The sequence below is a fragment of the Poecilia reticulata genome, chromosome 3 (assembly GCF_904066995.2).
Source record: "Poecilia reticulata chromosome 3, P_reticulata-male-v2, whole genome shotgun sequence".
NCBI lineage: Eukaryota > Metazoa > Chordata > Actinopteri > Cyprinodontiformes > Poeciliidae > Poecilia > Poecilia reticulata.
The window spans coordinates 10,313,736-10,332,828 of record NC_088832.1 but is presented as its reverse complement, the minus strand read 5'-3'; the positions used below and the strand labels follow the sequence as shown (position 1 = coordinate 10,332,828).

General features: G+C 39.9%; 1 protein-coding gene across 3 annotated transcripts in view; it reads right to left on the bottom strand.

The window, feature by feature from the left end:
• The window catches only part of coro2ba (coronin, actin binding protein, 2Ba), a 34,474-nt gene that overhangs the window by 15,255 nt on the left and 126 nt on the right, over positions 1-19,093 (bottom strand). The window contains exons 1-3 of one of the 3 annotated variants that reach the window (XM_081605046.1): positions 19,081-19,093; positions 18,135-18,282; positions 16,201-16,317 (exon numbers count right to left, since the gene is read on the bottom strand). The exon at positions 19,081-19,093 is cut by the window's right edge and continues 126 nt beyond it. In XM_081605046.1, the coding sequence (XP_081461172.1) occupies positions 16,201-16,215 (15 nt within the window). In that variant the 5' untranslated portion in view covers positions 16,216-16,317; positions 18,135-18,282; positions 19,081-19,093. Of the gene's footprint in view, positions 1-1,919; positions 2,079-16,200; positions 16,680-18,134; positions 18,283-19,080 lie in introns of those variants that run through there. The other 2 variants (XM_008404661.3, XM_008404663.3) reach the window with 2 other exon arrangements.

Below are 19,093 nucleotides of genomic sequence, written 5' to 3'. Positions count from 1 at the left end.
GCATAATCCTGTTTTTCATTTTAACAATAGATTTGTGTTCTAAGCAAAAAAAATGAAAAAGCTCTTCAGATCAATAATATTTTATACATTTTTAAAAAAAAAATATTTAGAGTGTTTTACTTTTGCCTTAGACTTAAATATTGTTGCACTTTGCAAATATTTGTAGCTTCTTTTAGAAAACATGCTTTATTATGAATCTGCAAATAAGAGCTGCTCTCCGAGTTGCCTCTGGCCAATCGTAGATCACTAATAGATCACCAATCAAGTTTAAAAAGGTTTACGCTTCGACAAGACAGAGCCCGGGGAAGCGATGGCGGCGGGGGGAAAACTCAGCAGGGTCAATATAAACGGCTTTGTGTAAGTTGAGTGTTCGACATCTTCCACTCAGAAAGGTTGAACGGCTCATTCCCAGGTCAGGATTCGACTGTCCCACCATGCAGACTGTCACTCTATCTGCTCTAACTCAGCGCTCTTCACTGTAACCTGTCCTATAAAAAGAAATTATGGAGATGTCTTAGCACAAAGAGGTGGCTTAGGCATCTCTTCACCTTACATCCACTAGCCAACTGATCACGCACGCACGCACGCACGCACGCACAGACACAAAGCAAAGCTCTCAGTCAGTGAATGTCGAGCTGTGACTACCTTGCTCGGTCGGTCACATGCATAAAAGAGTCATGTTGACTTGAGGTCACTTTGTTGACCGAAGCGTCTTGATCCTTTCAGAAATCACAACCATGGTCTTTTCCTAAATAACTGCAATAACAATGTGCCCACTCAACAGCGCTGTAAACATCAATAAAAATGAAATGTGGTGAAATGTTTGAAATTGATTTTTTTTTTTTACATTTAAACATGAGAAAAAGTCATTTCCCTTTGGGATTCTGCTTCGAGTAGCTGAAAAACTAATCTCTGATTCATCAAATTAAAGACAAAAAAGCACATTATCTACTGCTGATAAGATAATGACTACTTGTAACATTTCACCAGAACCACACTTCAAAAACTGAACCATCCCTTTACCTTTGATCTTTGACTCTCTGAGGCACAGAAACATTGAACTGGATGTTTTGGGAGTGTACTTTTTAAATCAGCAGTCAGTCACAACGACGCAGCTTGATCCCAATTTACTAGTTGGATCTACAGAACAATTTCTAAGCCAACAAAAATAGTATTGGCACCAATATAATGACTCCTAAGGAGCAAGAAATAATGTCAGCTAAGGGACGATACATCAAGTCTTTGCTAGATGTTTCCCTGTTTTCTTTTTGTTTCTTTTAGATACACGTAATTAGTATAACATTCAGAAAATGCAGAATCTCTAAAGTGGCTTCTTAAATTTCAAGCACTTCTTTATTTTTTACTTTTGCTGGTCACTTTAAGTACATAAACATCTCATCTTCATCCCATTCTGATATATAGTATCTGATCTGGACCTTTGTCTGCGATGGCAGCATAATGACAGCTTGCTAAGGAATTAATGAAGAACAGAAGAGCAGCAGAAATTAGCCTGAGGGACGGTTGGAGGAGCCGGACATAGCAGACTCGCCTGCTTTGAGCTCTCTCTCTCTTACAAGGATGCTCATTCATTGGTCACTGGCTTCTGGCACACAGAGCACTTCTGTCTGAGTGTGTCTTCCCTATCTCACGAGGACTTGCAGCAGAGGAGGCACAAAAAACAGATCATGAGCGATGGCATGCAAGACTCAAAAACACAGGCCAGATGAATCTGCATCCATCCCATCACACGATTTCTGACTTGTGAGCTTCCTGCTCAGCCTGGGGCCTTTTTAACTCTGCTGAATGTTTTCTCCACAGGCTGGATGTGGCACCCTGCTGTTTTTTTTTTTTTTGGCGAAACCTCTCATTTTTGACATCACTAAAGAAATCACTAAAGCTTCAGAAAGTGACGCCCTTACCTTCCCCCTTGTCCTGGCAGTGGCTCTTCCGTCTCTGTATCCTTGTCAGGCTGCAAATATTTGCCCTCCTTTCTAAATGAGCAGCTCAGATCTCCACTCTTCCTTCCTACCTTGCAAATGTACGCAGACGGCCTGTGTCTGCCTCGTATTCTCTCATGTTTTTCTCCCCCCCCCTGCTCTCTAAACTCTTCCCACCCTCTTCTCCTCCTACTAGTGCTGATAGCTGCAGGGCACGCACCCCCTCCTTCTTCCTCTCAGCCCTCTCTCCCATCCTGCCACTCAGTTGTCTCTCTCTGTCTCCAGCTCAAGCAGCAGCAGCAGCAGCAGCAGCTCTGTAGTAGTAGCCATTCATCCTCTTCCCTCTCCCACCCCCTGCTGCGTGTTTGAAAATCACAAGGTCTTCCTGGCTGATTTCCAGGAACACTCTTGGTTTTTCGGCTCACTTTTCTCTGTGAATGTCTGAGCTAGACTTCTCAACTATTTCTACCACTGATATGATACTTGCGTACATTTAGTAACGACGGATGTGATCTTCTGTTGACCTCGGCAGGAACGACATGAGTGCAAAAAAGCAGAATTACAGAGGCATATTTTTAAATTGATCAGACCAAAAGATGGCGAAAGCTGCTAAAAGTAGAATAAAACAGGTTGATTGATGTACAATAACCTGTTAAAGTTTCCCCCCCCCCAAGCCTTATTTCATGTAGTTTGCTACCAAGAAGTCACTTCATCAGTTCAGTCAGTTTGAAACATGGAAACCTTGTTGCTGTTATTTACGAATTTCATTTAAAAATAAAAATATTTCACTGGAAGACAGTGAAATGCAACTCTGCCCATTTTTTTTCTCACGATTAAAAAGTGGAGTTAATCACATGAATGTATCAAATTGTAAACTCAGTTATAATAAGTTTTGTATGAGCCATCCAACATAAATAAAGAGGCTGAAAGAAAATAAAACATGTAAATAAACATGTTATTTGTTGGCTTAATTATTAGTAAACTAATAAATCCAACTAACTTTGGTCTGGTGGAGACAAATTAGGGTGTAGTCCGATCAAAAAAGGTGATTTCAAAGGGAACAGTTGTTCAATTTTAACCAAATTATAAAAAAGAAAAAAATATTTACACACAACTTGTGCGTCCTAAACATGTCACTGCAAAAACTCCTATTTAAAAAAGTTAAGCTGAAGCCTGCTGAGCGAATCATTGTCTTCACTAACTTAAACTCTCCACTCATAACCAACAAAGAAGCTTCTGGAAACGCCCCCCGGCCCGGCCCGGTCGGGTCGATATGCGCTGAGGCAGGTGTTGCAGTGAGCCCTGCATCCCTGATGATTGTCTGAGACGTGAATTTGGCCCGGCAGGTTTTTTTTTTGTTGTTTTTTTTTCATCTTGGCGTGTTGCACATATGGGGTGAATTTCAGCTCTGCGTCCATGTGTTGTCTGTTTGCACCAGCATCTAGTTATGCAGTAGTCATGTCTAGGAGGCAGAGCACTCCAGAGAGCAGAGTGTTTATTGGGTGTTTTTATGTGTCGTCTGAAGACGTTGCTGCTGCTGCTGCTGCTGCTGCTGAAACACTTTACTTGTTTAGTTTAAAGCTTTTCGATCTTTATTCTGATTTCCAAGCAGATCTGGTTTCTTCATCAAAAAGCAAAGGAATCAAAATAGAAAATGACACGTTTAACTTCTGAAACAGGCAAAAAGTGATTTTATTGACACTGCAGCAGCAGCTTCTGTACGTTCAGTGCAAGTGGTTGGTTGGTTATTTCCAACCAGACTGGCAGCACCAAGCATGTCCTTTATTAATAAACTATACCCAGTGTATGGTGCCATACTGACTCATTATGAATCCTAAAAAGGGCCATTCAAACAGCAATAATACCGCTGAATGAATCCAGTTTTTTCTGATAAAAATGTCCTTAACGCTGGTGCCAAAGGAGGAAGTCCAACCATCCGAGCCCACATTCAACAGACACAAAGGAGAAATCTGCAGGGTGACTTCATGTCTTGTCACTCAGACGCAGTTAAAGCCTGTCATGCCAGCATGTCATGCTTCGTCTGTTGTTCTTCTTCCCTGGATCCGACACTGTTCAGTCATTTTAATGTCTCAGCGAGGAGCAAATTTTACAAAAACCAGTGATATCCCATTGACTCACTTGGCCGAAATTTTCACTGAGTGTGACTCCGATTACTGAGTCAAACAGGAAGTATCGCAGATGAAAATGCTGCAGCGTTTCCTACACTGCTATGGTAATGAATGACAGGGTGTTTGTAGTTATAAAAGACAGATGAAGCTAAAGATTTACACAGCAAACTTTTACTATGATGACAGAGAAATACTGATGCAGAAATGTCCGTCCATTTCATGTCTAAAAACATTACAACCTCGCATTTACTCACTTCAATTTCACAACTACATTTTATGTTGATCCCTTTATGCTTGCCACAACAATATGAATTTGACTTCTGATATTAACCTTTCAAAAACCTGCACAACATCGCTGTGGTAGAAATTTAAACAATTTTCTGAGTTTTGACCATTTTAAATTGTTCTCAGTTTATAAAGGTTTTAATGGTTTTAGATCTTTCAGAATAATCTCCACAGAAGAGTCTATTGTACCTTTGGATAATTATGTTAGTCTGTAGAAGCAACAAACCAAACCAAACCAAACCAATGCTGCCAGAAGATGTGAAGAGCTGCAGGCGTTGCTCAGGATGTTCTCAGTACCATGTGTGTTAATGATTCTTTAAAATAATATGTTACTCTGCATATTTTATTGTCTGTTCTCATTTTATTTATCTTAACCCATGCTAGTTACAGTTTTAGTTTAGTTATAATTAGAAGAGGTGCCTATAAGTACCCTCACAGCAATGCGTGAAAAAAAAAAAAAAGAACGTGAGATAATTGACCTAGCAGGACCAAATGAATATCTCCATCTGGTGTTTTGTTGAATTTTCCAGATGGCTAGCTCAGGAATGTTGGAAAAGTAATAATTTATTTGAGTCTGTATGAAATTCAATCTGCTGGAAGGAAAAGTCAGAGCCACTCAAACGTATCTAGCTTTGAATACTGGATTGATTTGAATATATTACAGTGGCAAAAAAAAAAAAAATCAATCCAGCCATTTGCAAACAGCTGAAAATGCAATGGAGAACGTTTCTAAGAGTCTGCTCAGTATGAATTTTTGGAGTGTCTATCCATGATCTTCAGATGCTTTGGTGTTCACAGTAGATGCATAAAGCGCAGCTAAGAGCAGCTCTTAGGAGGGAAGCCAAGCCCATTAAGCAGCTGCAAAGCAAAAAGTACAGGAAACAGAAACTGGTGAAAGGCACTTAGAAGTAGATGGATGTACAGGTACAAACGAGTGGGTGTCCTGGAATCCATCCACCTGCTGCCGCAGGATAAAAAGATAGCAGCTCTACAAGCCAGCAAAATTACATGATGGTTTGTCTTCCAGATATTCTGATGATAGCGGTTTTCTGAAACAGAGCATGCCACAGAGCATGCCATTTGTGTTTTCAAATACAAATGAGAGACATCTTCTTTCTTCTGCCTTCAAAAGGTCATTCAACCAAAAGCCAAAAAGATGGTCTAAATTAATAATATCCCATGTGTTTGCTGCCCGTTTTCCCCGAGGAGCTTCTGGCTGTGCTTTTTGGAGCATAATGATGCAAGCCGGGCTTCACACCCGGAGTGACCGAGGGAGGGAGGGTTAGAGACACGAGGTGAAAGAGATATCCAGAGGGAAGACATGAAACATGAACAATGAACAAAAAGGGCAAAGACAGAAAAACGCCAAACCAAAAGAGACCATGCCACTTCAGGTTGGAGATAAGAAAGGAGGGAAAAGTAAAAGGAGGAAAAGGGTGAGGGGGTAGGACTGTTGATTGATGAAATATTTAAAAGGGAAAAAGGCAGACAGAGTGGAGGAGCAGAGGGAGATCTTAGCAGACAGATTAGCCCCCTCCGTCAGACCACCTGGCTGCTCTGCAGATCTGCACACAAAGGCTGCTTAAAACCCAGTTAGATTAATATTGATTTCCAGAGACGCCTTAAAAAAGAAACAAGGGAAAATTTTGCCTCGACTTTAGGATTTTAGCACCTAGATTGCATTTAATCCACTATAATCCAATAGATATTCTTAAACGTCTTTTAAATTTTGTGATCGTATAAAGTTTGAATGTCTGAGCAAAGTTAAAACAGTCATTTAAGAAAAATGTAGACACACAACATTGTAGAAAGTTCATTTACTTCACTTCTCAGTCACATCACCTGCAAAGTCAAATCAGTTTTTCACGGACAGATCGTGAAGGGGAGACAGAGGAGTTCTGTGATCAGATTACAGAAACCCATCACTACAGTAAGACCACAGGAAGAGCTCAGGAATAAATGCACAGTCAGTGGCTTCAGGTTTCAGAGGGTTTTTTTCCCCCAGATATTATGTTTGGTAATTGCTGATGGAGCATGACTGCTTAGAGGTTCTTATATCTTTTAATGCAGATGATGGCCAGGAGGCTGAGGTGCTGCTGTTGGATTAGCTGGTTTCTCAGAGCTGCTTGAGAGCCTCTTCACATGGTGGACTGTAAAAGAGCGACATGTTTTACTATTGCTTAGAAACAACTTTAAATGTCCACTAAAACTGTGTAAAATTCAGCTTATTGGGTGTTCTCCACCAAACTGGTGCCAGTGTGAAACCACAAGCTCTGTCACAATCCTGGGGCGGCTGGACTTCGGTTTCCATTTGTGTTTGCACTTTTATTGTTCAGATGTTTAAAAAGTCTTGTTTTCTCTAGTTCATAAATATTATTTCTAGGATGTTGCCAAATCAGACTTTTCTCCATTTGATTCTAGATCATTTCAGATCTTGTTTAACTCCTCTGCCATTTTTTCACCTCCCCTTTGTTTACCTGTTTGCCTTCTTTCAGCTGTACTCAAAAATCAGCCACGTGTCTTTTGTCATCAAGGTGGTCTTTGCCTTAAATACCTTTGCACTGACTTTTCCACATATTTTACTGAATGACACAGGAAGGTTAATACTGTATTAGCTATAATTTCAGATCAATATTGAGGATATAAATGAGTTAGACATTAAAAGTGGATACATCATGCTTTTAAATCCTTCTTCATATGTGAATCATTCATGTTTGGTCTCTATAGAGCAGAACTTCAATGTTTGATTGAAGTCTGATTTCCTTGTTATTGCGGCCCCTTGTTTGCCCCTGTTCTGAGATGCATTTTGGATCAACTCATTTCACTGCATTTTTTATTTTTTATTTTTTTATGTGAATAAGACATTTCATGACCCCACTCCCTTCCAGGACAAAAAGAAGTGGATTTTGCATGACATGTCCCCTTCAAATAAGGAGAGGCGACATGATTTCTGTTGTCAAAAGTTTAGATTTCTTCTCTGAAAAAGCCCCAAATTGACTGAAAATAGCAGAACGTACTGTAAAAAACAGACCTAGGAGAAATACTACGACGTGGGAAAACTAAAACGGTTGGACAAATCTTCATTTGATGTTGACTGCAATGAACAAATCACTCGCCGGTTTCACAAGCCTGAGAAACAGCGACTTGTTCGTCCAAATTGGATGAGACACAAAGCTTTGAAGCCCAAGAATGTAGATCCTCAGTGTGCCAGGTGAACTTTCTCAGCTGTATCAGTAAGCAGACGGACTCGGGGCCCTTGTGGTTTCTCAAACTTTTTGGCTCTTTAGAAGATAAGAGTTGGAGATGAAAAAGGACAGCTCAGCGCCAGACGATCTCAAGAGCCAAACACTTCCCATTCCTGGCGGCTTACTGTTTGAACCCTGATGAAAAGAATCATTTGCATTACTGCAAAGCAGAAGCTCTGGTTATGTTGGGGAAATTTAAGGAGACAGGACTTAATTAGAAAAAAAAATAATAAGGAGAATTCAAATAAAGTTTTGTTGATCAATGAGGAAAACCTTTTTAATTGTAGCTTTCCCATTTGAAGGCGAAGGTTGTTTTGAAGTCAACCTAACTCAAAGGAACTGCTCTTCTGAAGAGCTCCTTACGTTAAATAAGTCGTCAGGCTCAAGTACGAATGCTGCTGTTTAGATTTAAAGAAAAAATCTTTCAAAAGACAATGTAGCTTGTAAAAACAGGGCAGGTTTGTTTTGGGTCTCTCACTCAGCTGCCAGTCCACTTTATTGATCCATCAGTTACGTGTCCGCCATTTGTATAGCGCTATGATCGGCTGTGTGTCCCAGTTTAAAGGGCAGATGTAAAAACTCAGACCTATTTTTCCTTTCCTCTATGGAGGCAGATATTTAATTTAGTCCATATCTCTGCAACAGAGGCTTTTCCGGCACCATTTAGTCCCAATTGAATTAGCTAATTTCCAGTGTCAGACTTTGGCTCATTGTATTATCTGTGTCATCCTCATTTCATCTTAATTTTTGTGTTATTTTGCTTTCAACATGATGGACAGCTGACTTTTCAAGCTAATTAAAAAAAAGAAACATGATTTTTATACATTCTCTTGTTGAGGGGGTTATTTATTGAGATACACAATGCCTTTGACAACTTATAAAAAATAAAAAAAGGAACCAATCTATGATTAATAGGATGTAGTCCCAACTTTGAAGCATTTACTGGGAGAGAAAAAGTGTTTGCTGGCTAGAGTTACTGCAAGAAACACCAGCGTTTCTGCAAGGCTACTTTCCAGTCATGGTCCCAGTCTACAATGCGAGTAAGCGCAAATGCATATGGTGCATGCGAGTACGTGTTATATTCCCCACTTTGTACTTTGAAGCTTTCAGCAGAACATCCACCTAGAAAAATGAGCTAGCTTTTCGGCAAGCAACCAGGAATCGTTTTACCCGCAGTGAAGACGGTGAAAGCTGAAGTAAAGACACAGCTGGCTCTCAGCTGGTGACTCCATCTTGTAAGCAATAAAGAAGGGAAGATGCATACCATAATTCAAATTTTGGTCTCTACAGGGCCTGTGCATGGAGAGGTTATTCTCCACATTAAAAGCCAGCACAAGACTAAAATGTGGTTTATTTTAAACAAAGTATTGAGTCTAATGCAAACCATGTGGGCGAGTGTTTGTGTTTACTGAAAACAGTGTAGCAACCAGTGTACCTGATTTAGATTAGTCAACACTACGTATGGGTGAGATTATGTAATAACAGCTAAAGCGTCCAAATATCAACTGGTTTCAACCAATCAGGTGAAGTCAGTTGGATTAGATCAGTAAAAGATCTGCTGGATTAAAGATTTGAACCACAGTGTCTCCAGACATTAAAGCATTTTTAGGCAAGACATGAATCTCATGTCAACCCTTTATATGATTATCTGCTTGACTTTAGCTTGTGTGGAGTGCAAACACGAATCACTGCAGAACTATGATTGGTTGAATGTAAAAGAAAAACTGTAAGTGGTTTACAAAATCTTAAGAAAATCGAAACAAGCTGAATTTGATAGTGTGGAAGCATCTGCACTAACAGAGGTCTAGAGCATTTATCGCCATTAATGACTTCATTAAGTTTCTATTAAGCTGATCAAAAGAAACCTCTAAAATAAAAACACAAGAAAAAGAAATTGACATCACGATGCATTAGAACACAAAGGCTTCACAATTAAAGACGACAAGATTTGTAGCCGGAGCTAAAAATGCCTGGCTAGTCAAGGGGACTTACAAACCTAAAGCAGTTCTGCTAGGAGGAATGGGCCAAAATCTTAGCAAACTACCTAAACCAGAAAACAGATCCTGATTTAAAATAAATGACAAAAAAATTAATGTGTTTAGCCAGTGCATGTAAATATCTGGCTTCGGGTTCATGTATCCTCATAGCCTGCCTGATTAATATGTTCAATGACGAGCAAATTACTTTGTTTAATCAATCCCTGATCCCAACCACAAAGGAAATAACAGCAAACTCCACACAAAGTCAAAGTTGTTGTGCGTTTTTTTACATCACAGCTTTTCCCATGTGCACCTCTGGGTTCATGAGGTTCGCAAAATGTCGATGAAGTCTTGCCAATAAAATGGATTGCTTTGCAAAAAAAAAAAAAAAACTCAGACCAGGATTCATCTATGGTTAATCCTGCCAACACTTTCACTGTGATGCAACCGTCATAAGAGGCTTATGCACTTGTAGTTTGTGTGATCTCCTCATATTCCATCAGTTGTGAACCACTGTGAAAAACGGAGAAAATTTAAATACTTTGTGAAACTACGTCTTAAGTACGGCCGAAGGCTTAGCATGAAAATACACCAAGCATTTAGAAAGACAGTAAAAAGACAACATGTGGGGCAGAAAAGCACAAAAAGGGAGCCGAGAAGCCTGGAGTAATCAATGTTGCACAGACTAAAACCTATATTTACACTGTGATCAGTGCCAATGGGGAATGACAGTGCTGAGTTTGACCCCAATGAACTCAAGCTGCAGATATGTGTGTATTTGTGTGCTTGTGTGGGTGGCAGCTTCATCTTCCATGTGTTCGGTCTCTCATTGCCCCACTCCCCACTAATGACTGCTGTGTTCTCAGTTTCACAGCCCTGTGGTAGTCGCAGAATACACACAGAACTTTATAATGCAAGTTTATGATAGGCACCTTCCACTGTGGCTAGCATCATGTTTGAAGCAGAGCTCCAACAATATATGTAAAAAAAAAAAAGAGACAGAAAAAAAATCACTGCGCATCGTATCCACTCACAGTACCATGTGTGAGTTATAAAGCACAAAACATTAAACATCTGCACTGATCCTGCCAAATAAATGAGAGTTGAAGTTGCATAAGCATAAAAAAAAAATAAAAACACTGTTGATGTAAGCTGTGATTTTTAGCTGGGTGGGAAATGCAGCTTTGAATGTCCGTTTTGCAAAACTGCATCAAGCTTTCCATGCAGGCTGTTTCACTGAAAGAATAAAGCAGGTGATATTGTAATGCTGACATTTAAATTCAGTAAGAAATCCACAAAAAGCCTTATGATCTTTGGTATTCATGACGTGCCCATCAAGGGAGCCGAAACGATACTAAAAGGCTTACATTTAAAATTGTGGTACTTTTCTGGATAATTTATTCTAAAAGTGGACATCTCCAAAAGCAAAATTTTACAAGACAAAACAAAAATACAGATTAGGCCAATTGGCATGCCTTTGTCAGAAACTGACCTTTATGAATAAGTGAAACATTTATCTCTGCTTTTCCTCAAAGTCCGTCGACAGGATGCAGAACCTGCATCCCGGCTGGACCAACTGAGCAAACAAACACAAAGTTGCACATACACATACGGGATGTACACTTAATCTCAGCTGAAGGGGAAATGAAGGGAAAGCAGGAAACTGACATTCTCTCCCGTCTCCTAATTTTCTCAGAGGAGCTTCGCAAATAATTTCACATCATTTCCGTCCATTTTATTTGAACTCCTTCTCCTTTCGGGGAATACAAAAAAATGAATGCTCTGATCCAACAAAAGCCACAACAAAGCCGTTTCCCTTTGCACTTCACTCCATAGATTTAAGCCATTTTTTGGCAGATCTGCAATCCGTGATCTTGTGCCTCGTTTCTCAGTGAAGAAATTATTGATACGGTAAGAAAAAGGAAGAAGAGCAGCTTCTCAACTCTCCTGCCAGCGGACTTCGGGTTTTTCACACAGAACTGCAGAGTACAGTTTTACATACAGTCACAGCAACACAGACACACACTGAGCTTAGTAAGGAAGCTTTTTGACCGGCAATGAGCTCATTGGATCTGAATGTCTTCCTGTGGTGAATGCTTTTTTGTTGCTTTCACACAATATTCCTCCCCCCCCTCCGCTTTGTTTTATAAGAGGAAAAACAACAAAAAAAATCACTGTTTTCCCTCCCTGTCATTCTTTTATCTGTTCTGCTAGAAAAGGCTTAGTTTCGTAATACTTCTCCTAAATCAGCTTAGCTGTTGTGTAATTTTCTTGCCCCTGAAAAAGCAGGTTTTTAGGTTGCCAGGTTAGCGATTTAGCTTGCAGTTTTATGTGCCAATGTGTGTGAGAGAGGGTGTGCGGATAAACAGCAGACTTGACAAATGGCCAATGGTCTAAATCAGACTCAATTAAGATTTATGGTGGGCGAGGTGCTCCAAGTAAAGAATTCAGACAGTTTAAGTGCGTGTGCACATGGCGGTAATTTTCCTGTGGCACGTCTTAGTTTTCTGTTTCACTTAAACAAGTAAAATTACAATAAAATTATAGTTACGAGGAAAAAGTAGATGCTTTTTATAGCACATCGGGACTGGTTTTATCCCACTTGAGTCCTGATAGGCTTACTGTACTGTTAAGAGCAGATGCTGTACCATAAACACACCGAAAATGGCTTTCAGACGTCTTTACAACCACACGTGTGCCTGACATCAGAGAAGCATGCAGGGCTCTGTGTCATAATTGGAGTGTTTGCAGATATATAATTGCAAACACACACACACACACAACGCAGCTGGAATGCTACTTTGAATTATTTTGGATTCACTTCAATACTTTTACTGTAAAGCCTTCATTGGAAAGCAACATATATTTATGCGATTGTAAGAACTAACATTTATCAACACATGGACTACCGTCAGTGTTAACTGAAACGACTGTTTACTGCTGTCTAAAGGAACAAAAAAAAAAAATTGCAAAAGCTCTTCCTCCAACTGTATGCCTGCTTGATCACATGCAATTCCTGGAAATGTTTCATTGTGTCGTCCTTCCAAAAAACAAAGGAATGTGGAAAGAGGTAGTCTTGCAAATCGCAGCTTTTGTTATTTAGAAGGTATTCACCACACTGTCTGAAGGTCTGTAGTACAACTATTCATCATCAGAGTTTAATGGATAACCTGCTAAATGTTGACAAATGACACAGGATTAGTAGAATAATTTAGTTCTGTAGTAGTTTTTCCAACCCGACATGTCTGACTGAAGTCCATCTGGCAGAGTGACCACCGTGTCCTGAAGAGGTCAGTTTGCTGCTCAGGTGAACACCACAGCAGCTGGACACCATTGGACCCATTCAGACAAATCAGAGCCTTTTGAAGAATGGCCTCTTGCTAATTTACTGATTTGCAAAAGACAAAATCATCAAGAATCATTAAGAAAAGCACAGAGATATGCTGCAATAAATCAGCATGTAGGTTTTACACGCAGCGTGAGATCTGTAATGGATTAATGATGATGCAAAAACAAACATGTATAATGACATAAATCTAAGAAGGAAAATGCCATATGCCAGAATACAGTGATAGGGGGAAACTGAGATAAACCAACTGCTCAGTCAGGGGCAATCCTTTTATTTTCTGTTTTGCCTGATGCTTTTTTGCAACTCAATCACCCAAAATAAAGAGCATCTGGATCTGGAAAGAGGTCATAAACATTCATTGTATCTATAATGATCTTTCGTAGTATATTTTCTAAATGACCCTTCACAGTCATTTAATGCCAGAAGGGTTCCTCGCCATGTTGAACAGCAAACGGTCGTGGAGGCAAACTTGTGATGACCTACATTCTCTGTCAGCATGTGAGTAAACAGTAGGTTTTCCCTCAGTTGACTGAGCAAGCTTGGTAACTAACCAAACTGATTCCTTCACATTTAGCATTAAAACCACTGAGCACCTTCCTAAACCAACACATTTCAGTACTCGAAGCAGGAGTTTACTGCTTAATAGAGCTGAATGTTCTTTGATATGCAAGATTTTACAAAAAAGCCTCTAATTATAGCCTGAATACTAACTTAGAGTAGAGAAAGAAAAAAAAATGCATGAACACGCTACCGTTTGTGTTCCCTCTACTGTAACATCATTTAATAGATAAATAGTATCAGTAACATGATAACAGCTTTGATAAAAATAAATAAATAAATAAATAACTAGCAATATTTCAACCAACATTATAAAAATGTTTTCGTGGTGATTCCAGGAAGCCTCTTCTAAGTTCATTGGTTTATGAGCATTGATGCTCATAAACAGCTTCTTAGTTTATTGTTGAAGCAACTAAAGAAAAATACTTTGCGTTTCTTAGGATTAAAACAAAAAGTAGAAGTGACTGACGACTGAACTGAGTGACATTAAATTGTCTCAAGGTGAGTTCATCTGTACAAATATTGATTTTTTTTACCTACCTATTGCCATTTTTGTTCTTTCCAACTATTTCATACCCATGCATCTAAGCTAAGGCCATAATATTAGGAAAACATGTAATAATGTTTAAGGATTTCACAGTTTTGACAAGACTTTCAATAAGTAAACAAGTACTCAAATAATCTATTCCTTCTTGCAGTAAAACAAAAGTATTGAGCTACTGGGAAACGTAACCCACCAAAACAAACAGATTTATTTCAATAATAATACATTTACGATGTATTGTGAAGACTATTCAAATCATTGTATGGCAATAAATATCTTTAAGTATTTTAATTAAATATGACAATTAATGGTCATAACAAAATCCTCACTTCTCTTATACTTGAAATATGCCTTTACATAAATTTTATATAACACCATTTCCACTTATTGACTCTGTCAGAATAAGGAACATGAGAGATGACCCCTTACTGGTAGACATGATTTATTAAGAAATAAAACCTAGTTTCTTTACAAGCCTCAAGTATACAAAAATTAAAAAATCAGTTTGTCAAATTGGGCACAAAATAAACTCCTTGTTGGTAAGAATTGTGCAAATCATCCATATGCTGCCATTAAAAAAAATGGCACAAAACAACCAGAGGCATGACATGGCAAAGAGGTGAAATAACCTCCATCCAAAATCTGACACCATCTCAAGCATCGAGTGTCCCACGAAGGCTATAATAACAGAACAAGGAGACAGGCTGGTCTTGGTATATTTTAAAAGTACAGGCCAGATTATGCAGATCTGGGTTTGTTGTGTTGCAGGGGCTTTTCCCCCATTCAAAACTGCCTCTCTGGGTCTTTGTGCTGAAGGGAAGGAGGCTGTTTAGTCCCGTCAGCACAGCAGCTCGTGTCCCGAGTCCCTCCCAAGGTGACTTCTCTGTTGTTGGCAGGCAGAGCCACGAAAACAGCTACCTAGAGTCTCTCACTGCATCTCCCACACAGAAATTCATCATAATCATCATCATCATTTAGATGCCACTCGGAAATCTGCCATTATACCTTCCTGTGTTCATTTATTTCTTCTTTACCCTTATCTGATTCACTGTTTTCCTAGGAAATCAACACGCCAGATAAAACAAAAGCAAGGCAGAATTCATTAAAATTCTCTCCGGTGCCTTTTGGCCTCGACTACCGTGAGATTTAATTCATGGCTAAGTGCCAAACATGAACACCTGACCTTTTCCTCTTCCACATCTCATAGTGGAGATTGCTCACCTACACAGCAGAACACAGACCTCCCACACAATCTCTCACGCAGCCAGGAAAACGTACTTTGCAAGCAGCTGTCTGTAAATTTGAGTCAGAGACTGCGGCTGAAAACGAGAGCGTCGTGGTTCTTTATCAATGAAACTTTGAGGAGGAAATTGCAGGTGTCTTGTCACCACCAGTGCATTAAATAGGCCATTGTCCCACGTCTACAGTAGGTCATCTATTTTGGTCCAGGTTAAGTCTCTACACGGGAGTAGGTGTGCCAGTTTCCTCTCTGTGTGCGTCTTCCTCTCTCCCTCCTGGGTAATTGATTAAGAGGATTCATCTGGGTGCTGCATGTTAAGCACAGACTGCAACCAAAAACACACACTGACAGGCTACTAATATCCACACAAACACAGCCAAGCATATTGGTAAGTTCCGCTTGAGTGGACACTGCACTATTAACACACATTCCCAGAGGAATCAAGAAACTAATCATACTGATACACACCTCATTCTAACTCCCACTTTAACGTTGAGCAAATATCAGAGCCATTAGCTGACGTTTCATGATTTTCCTTGAGGGAGGCCCATAATTTAGATTTATTCTCCATAAAGTTCCATCTGTTTGTCATATTTATAAGCAACTACAAGCTAAAGGGACGCACTTTATTCCTGCCGCTGTTGGAAAAACAAATCACCTGACTGTCAGTTGATTTTTTTTTCCCCTCAAGAAAGAGCAGCAGACCTAGATCACACAAGCAGTTGTGTCAACTTGCCAAGAATGACTTTTTAATGCACGCTAAAAACAACAAATATTTCAATAAGCTGATCCCATCTGCTTCACTGAGGCAGCAACAGCAACCTTGCTCAACTTTAACATCACTTAAAAAGCTCTTCTTCTATCATCTACAAACAACATCTGGCATAAATTTTAAAACAGTCAAAGTTGCATCTGGAATTGAAGTCTTCCCTACCTTTGTGACAGTCATGCAGAACCAGTGGGTGAGGAGCAGGCCAACGTCCCCTTCAAGCAAAGAAGAGCGCCGCAGGAGTGGCACAGTGATGATGAGGAGGAGAGGAGGGCAGCTCTGCTGAATGTGCAGAGGGGAGAGCAGAGAGAGGAGGGGACGGTCAGGTTAGTGTGTCTGGCTCACTCAGTGCGAAGGGGCCGACTCCTGCTGCAGTGAAGTAATAGCTGGCAGTCGGCGTGTGCCTGGTTACTACAACAGGGAAAAGCTCCCAGCTAGGATACACCCCTCCTCCCTCACTAGCTGCTAACTCGCAAACCCACCCACACAGAGATGATGAGCGCAAAGCCCGCCCGCCTGCCACTCGCAGCTCTTCCCGCTCTCCGCCGCTCGCGGTATGATTAGCGATGGGCTAATACAGCTTATCGATGAGCAGCGGGGAAGGGCTGCAGGAGGAGGTGGGAGCAGGGCTGCCTGCATGGGACGGGGGAGCAGACTGCAGAAGCAGAGGAGGAGGGAGGGAGCTGGCCGCTGTGTCGCAGTCTGCTACTCAGGCACGTCAAACGGTGAAAACGAATGCGAACAAGAAGAGGACGTAAAAAGCGCGTTTAATCTTTATTGAGTCGGGCAGGTGCACAGAAACACATTTGGAAGTTGTCTTTAAAGGAACAATAATGCCCTTCAAACAAATGAAGTTGATTTATCTAGCCGAGGATGTTCATGGAGGGTGTGAGAGGAGAGTGTGCGGTTTCCAGAACTCTGGGGCCCATCTTTACTTCTTTCAGCTCTGACCTTCAGCATAAAATTGAAAGTTGTGCTATCTAAATGAAAGTTAGCTCATCTGTCATGGTCCTCAAGTGGAAATTGATGGACTTGTTTTGGAAATCAGTCCTTGACCAAACCAGAGGACCTGGGTATCGTACTTAGAAGCGATGATTTATCAATCTTCGCTTGCGGTGACCACATAAGGATCTCGTACCAGTAAAGACAGGGACACGCTCTCTCTTATAGATCCCTCCTTAATGTGCGATTTTGGAGCATTTCAAAGCAAATCGACAGGAACGTATCCATCATTTGCAGTACAATAGATGTTGAAGACTGGATATGGAGAGCTGGATGTATGTAAAATAATTGTCAAGCAGCTTTACTAGAAACTAGTATTGTTGCTACTATTTTGTTAAGACAGAATCGAAGCTTTACACTTAAAGTTTAAGTTGGTTCTGTGATTCTTTAGGACAATATTTGGATTGTTCCCAATAGGAAATGAGCGTAGTAACAAAAAAGCAAACACCTACTCTTGCAGAGTAACACATTTTTATCATACTGTCTGGGAAAAAAAAACGGGCACTAGAGACGAGGCAAGATTCCTACACCGTTTCCATGGCTCATCCTCCCACACTTCTTTATTGTGCCTGCAGCTCACAATACTGGCTTTGTTGTTGTGGATCTATAAAAGTTGTTACGAGTTTGTGTGTAAATGTCTAAACGCTTAAACACCAAACTCAGCAATGTTATGAGATATCTGCTCATTCTACTCGGCACCTATTTTTCCCCCTCCAGTTGACTATGTACACTTAAATTGTCATTTGGTGGCGTCTTTCCTCAACCTCGTTGTCGTTTGACGCCCCAGTCACAGCATTTCCTATCTGGAACAATAGAATTTCCTGTGTCTGTGTGCAATTTTTGGATGGAGGCAGAGTGTCTTTAAATTGCAGGAGACGGTCCAGAGAAAATATACATTATCTAGCTCATAAATGTCATGAATGCTAAGTATTATTTTAAGCTAAGATAAAGAATTTACAAAGAGATGGGGCTGTTCATTGTTACTCCACTCATTGGTTATTTCCTTTTTGTTTCACTGAAAACACTTAAAATTTAAGTCATTTAGAAGGAACAACCACGAGGCAGTAATTTGTTTTAAAATGCGGTGAGAAACTTACCAATTGTGCCAATGGGGTGAATTAACTGTGACGGATTTCTAGGGATCCTGGAAAAATGCCACAATTCCAGTTTACTCCATGCCAGAAGGTGTGGAAGGAAAACACGTAATCTGCAGGGAGTTGGTGGAAAAGTTGGTGACCTGCACAACTGCAGAAACCACCATGTGTCAATTATTACCACCACATGTGGGCCTCTGCTCAAAGAAATGACAAAAGAACATCTGTATTCAAATTGAGAGCAATATTAAACAATAGTGCTCTCGCATGACTTTAATTTTCAAGCAATTTATGTCCTGTCTGTTTCAAATTTAGATTTTCATTTCCTTGTTGACCGTTTTGACCATCTGGCGTCTGTGGATCAAATACAGGCCATATATGTAAGAGGTTGCCGCCATCTAGTGGTATTATTGTGTAATTGCCTGCACAACTGGATTTATTTTCATAGAATGAGAAAGAAAAAGGCACATTTACAATAAAAAAGTGAAATAAGACCATAGCCGCACAAGTGTTCTTTTCTATGTTTCATATCAAGCAGAAGCAGACATTATATAACAAACAGAAATACTCTTACTCCAAGTTAAAGTTGTACATTTTCCGATTTAACGTGTCCTTACATTTATGGTTCATCAGCATACGAGAATCTCACTTGTTAGTAATTGAAGCAGACATTTTTTTAAGCACTAAAAATAAACAGTACAAGTTAAGTTGTCTTTTTCTTAAGTTTATGCTGATTTTCCTACAGTGACGTTAAGCAATGTAGCCTACTATGATGTTAATCAGTGATTAACATAATTAACAACTGTAGCTGAGTTTTTACAGTTGGAGAAATTGCAATTTATAGACAGCCATTTTAGTCCTTATAAAATGCTAAAACTTTCAACTTTACATTTTATAAGGCAGGAGTATTGGTTTTAACCTTTATGTTTTTCCCTTATCAAAAACATACCTGGAGTGTTGCT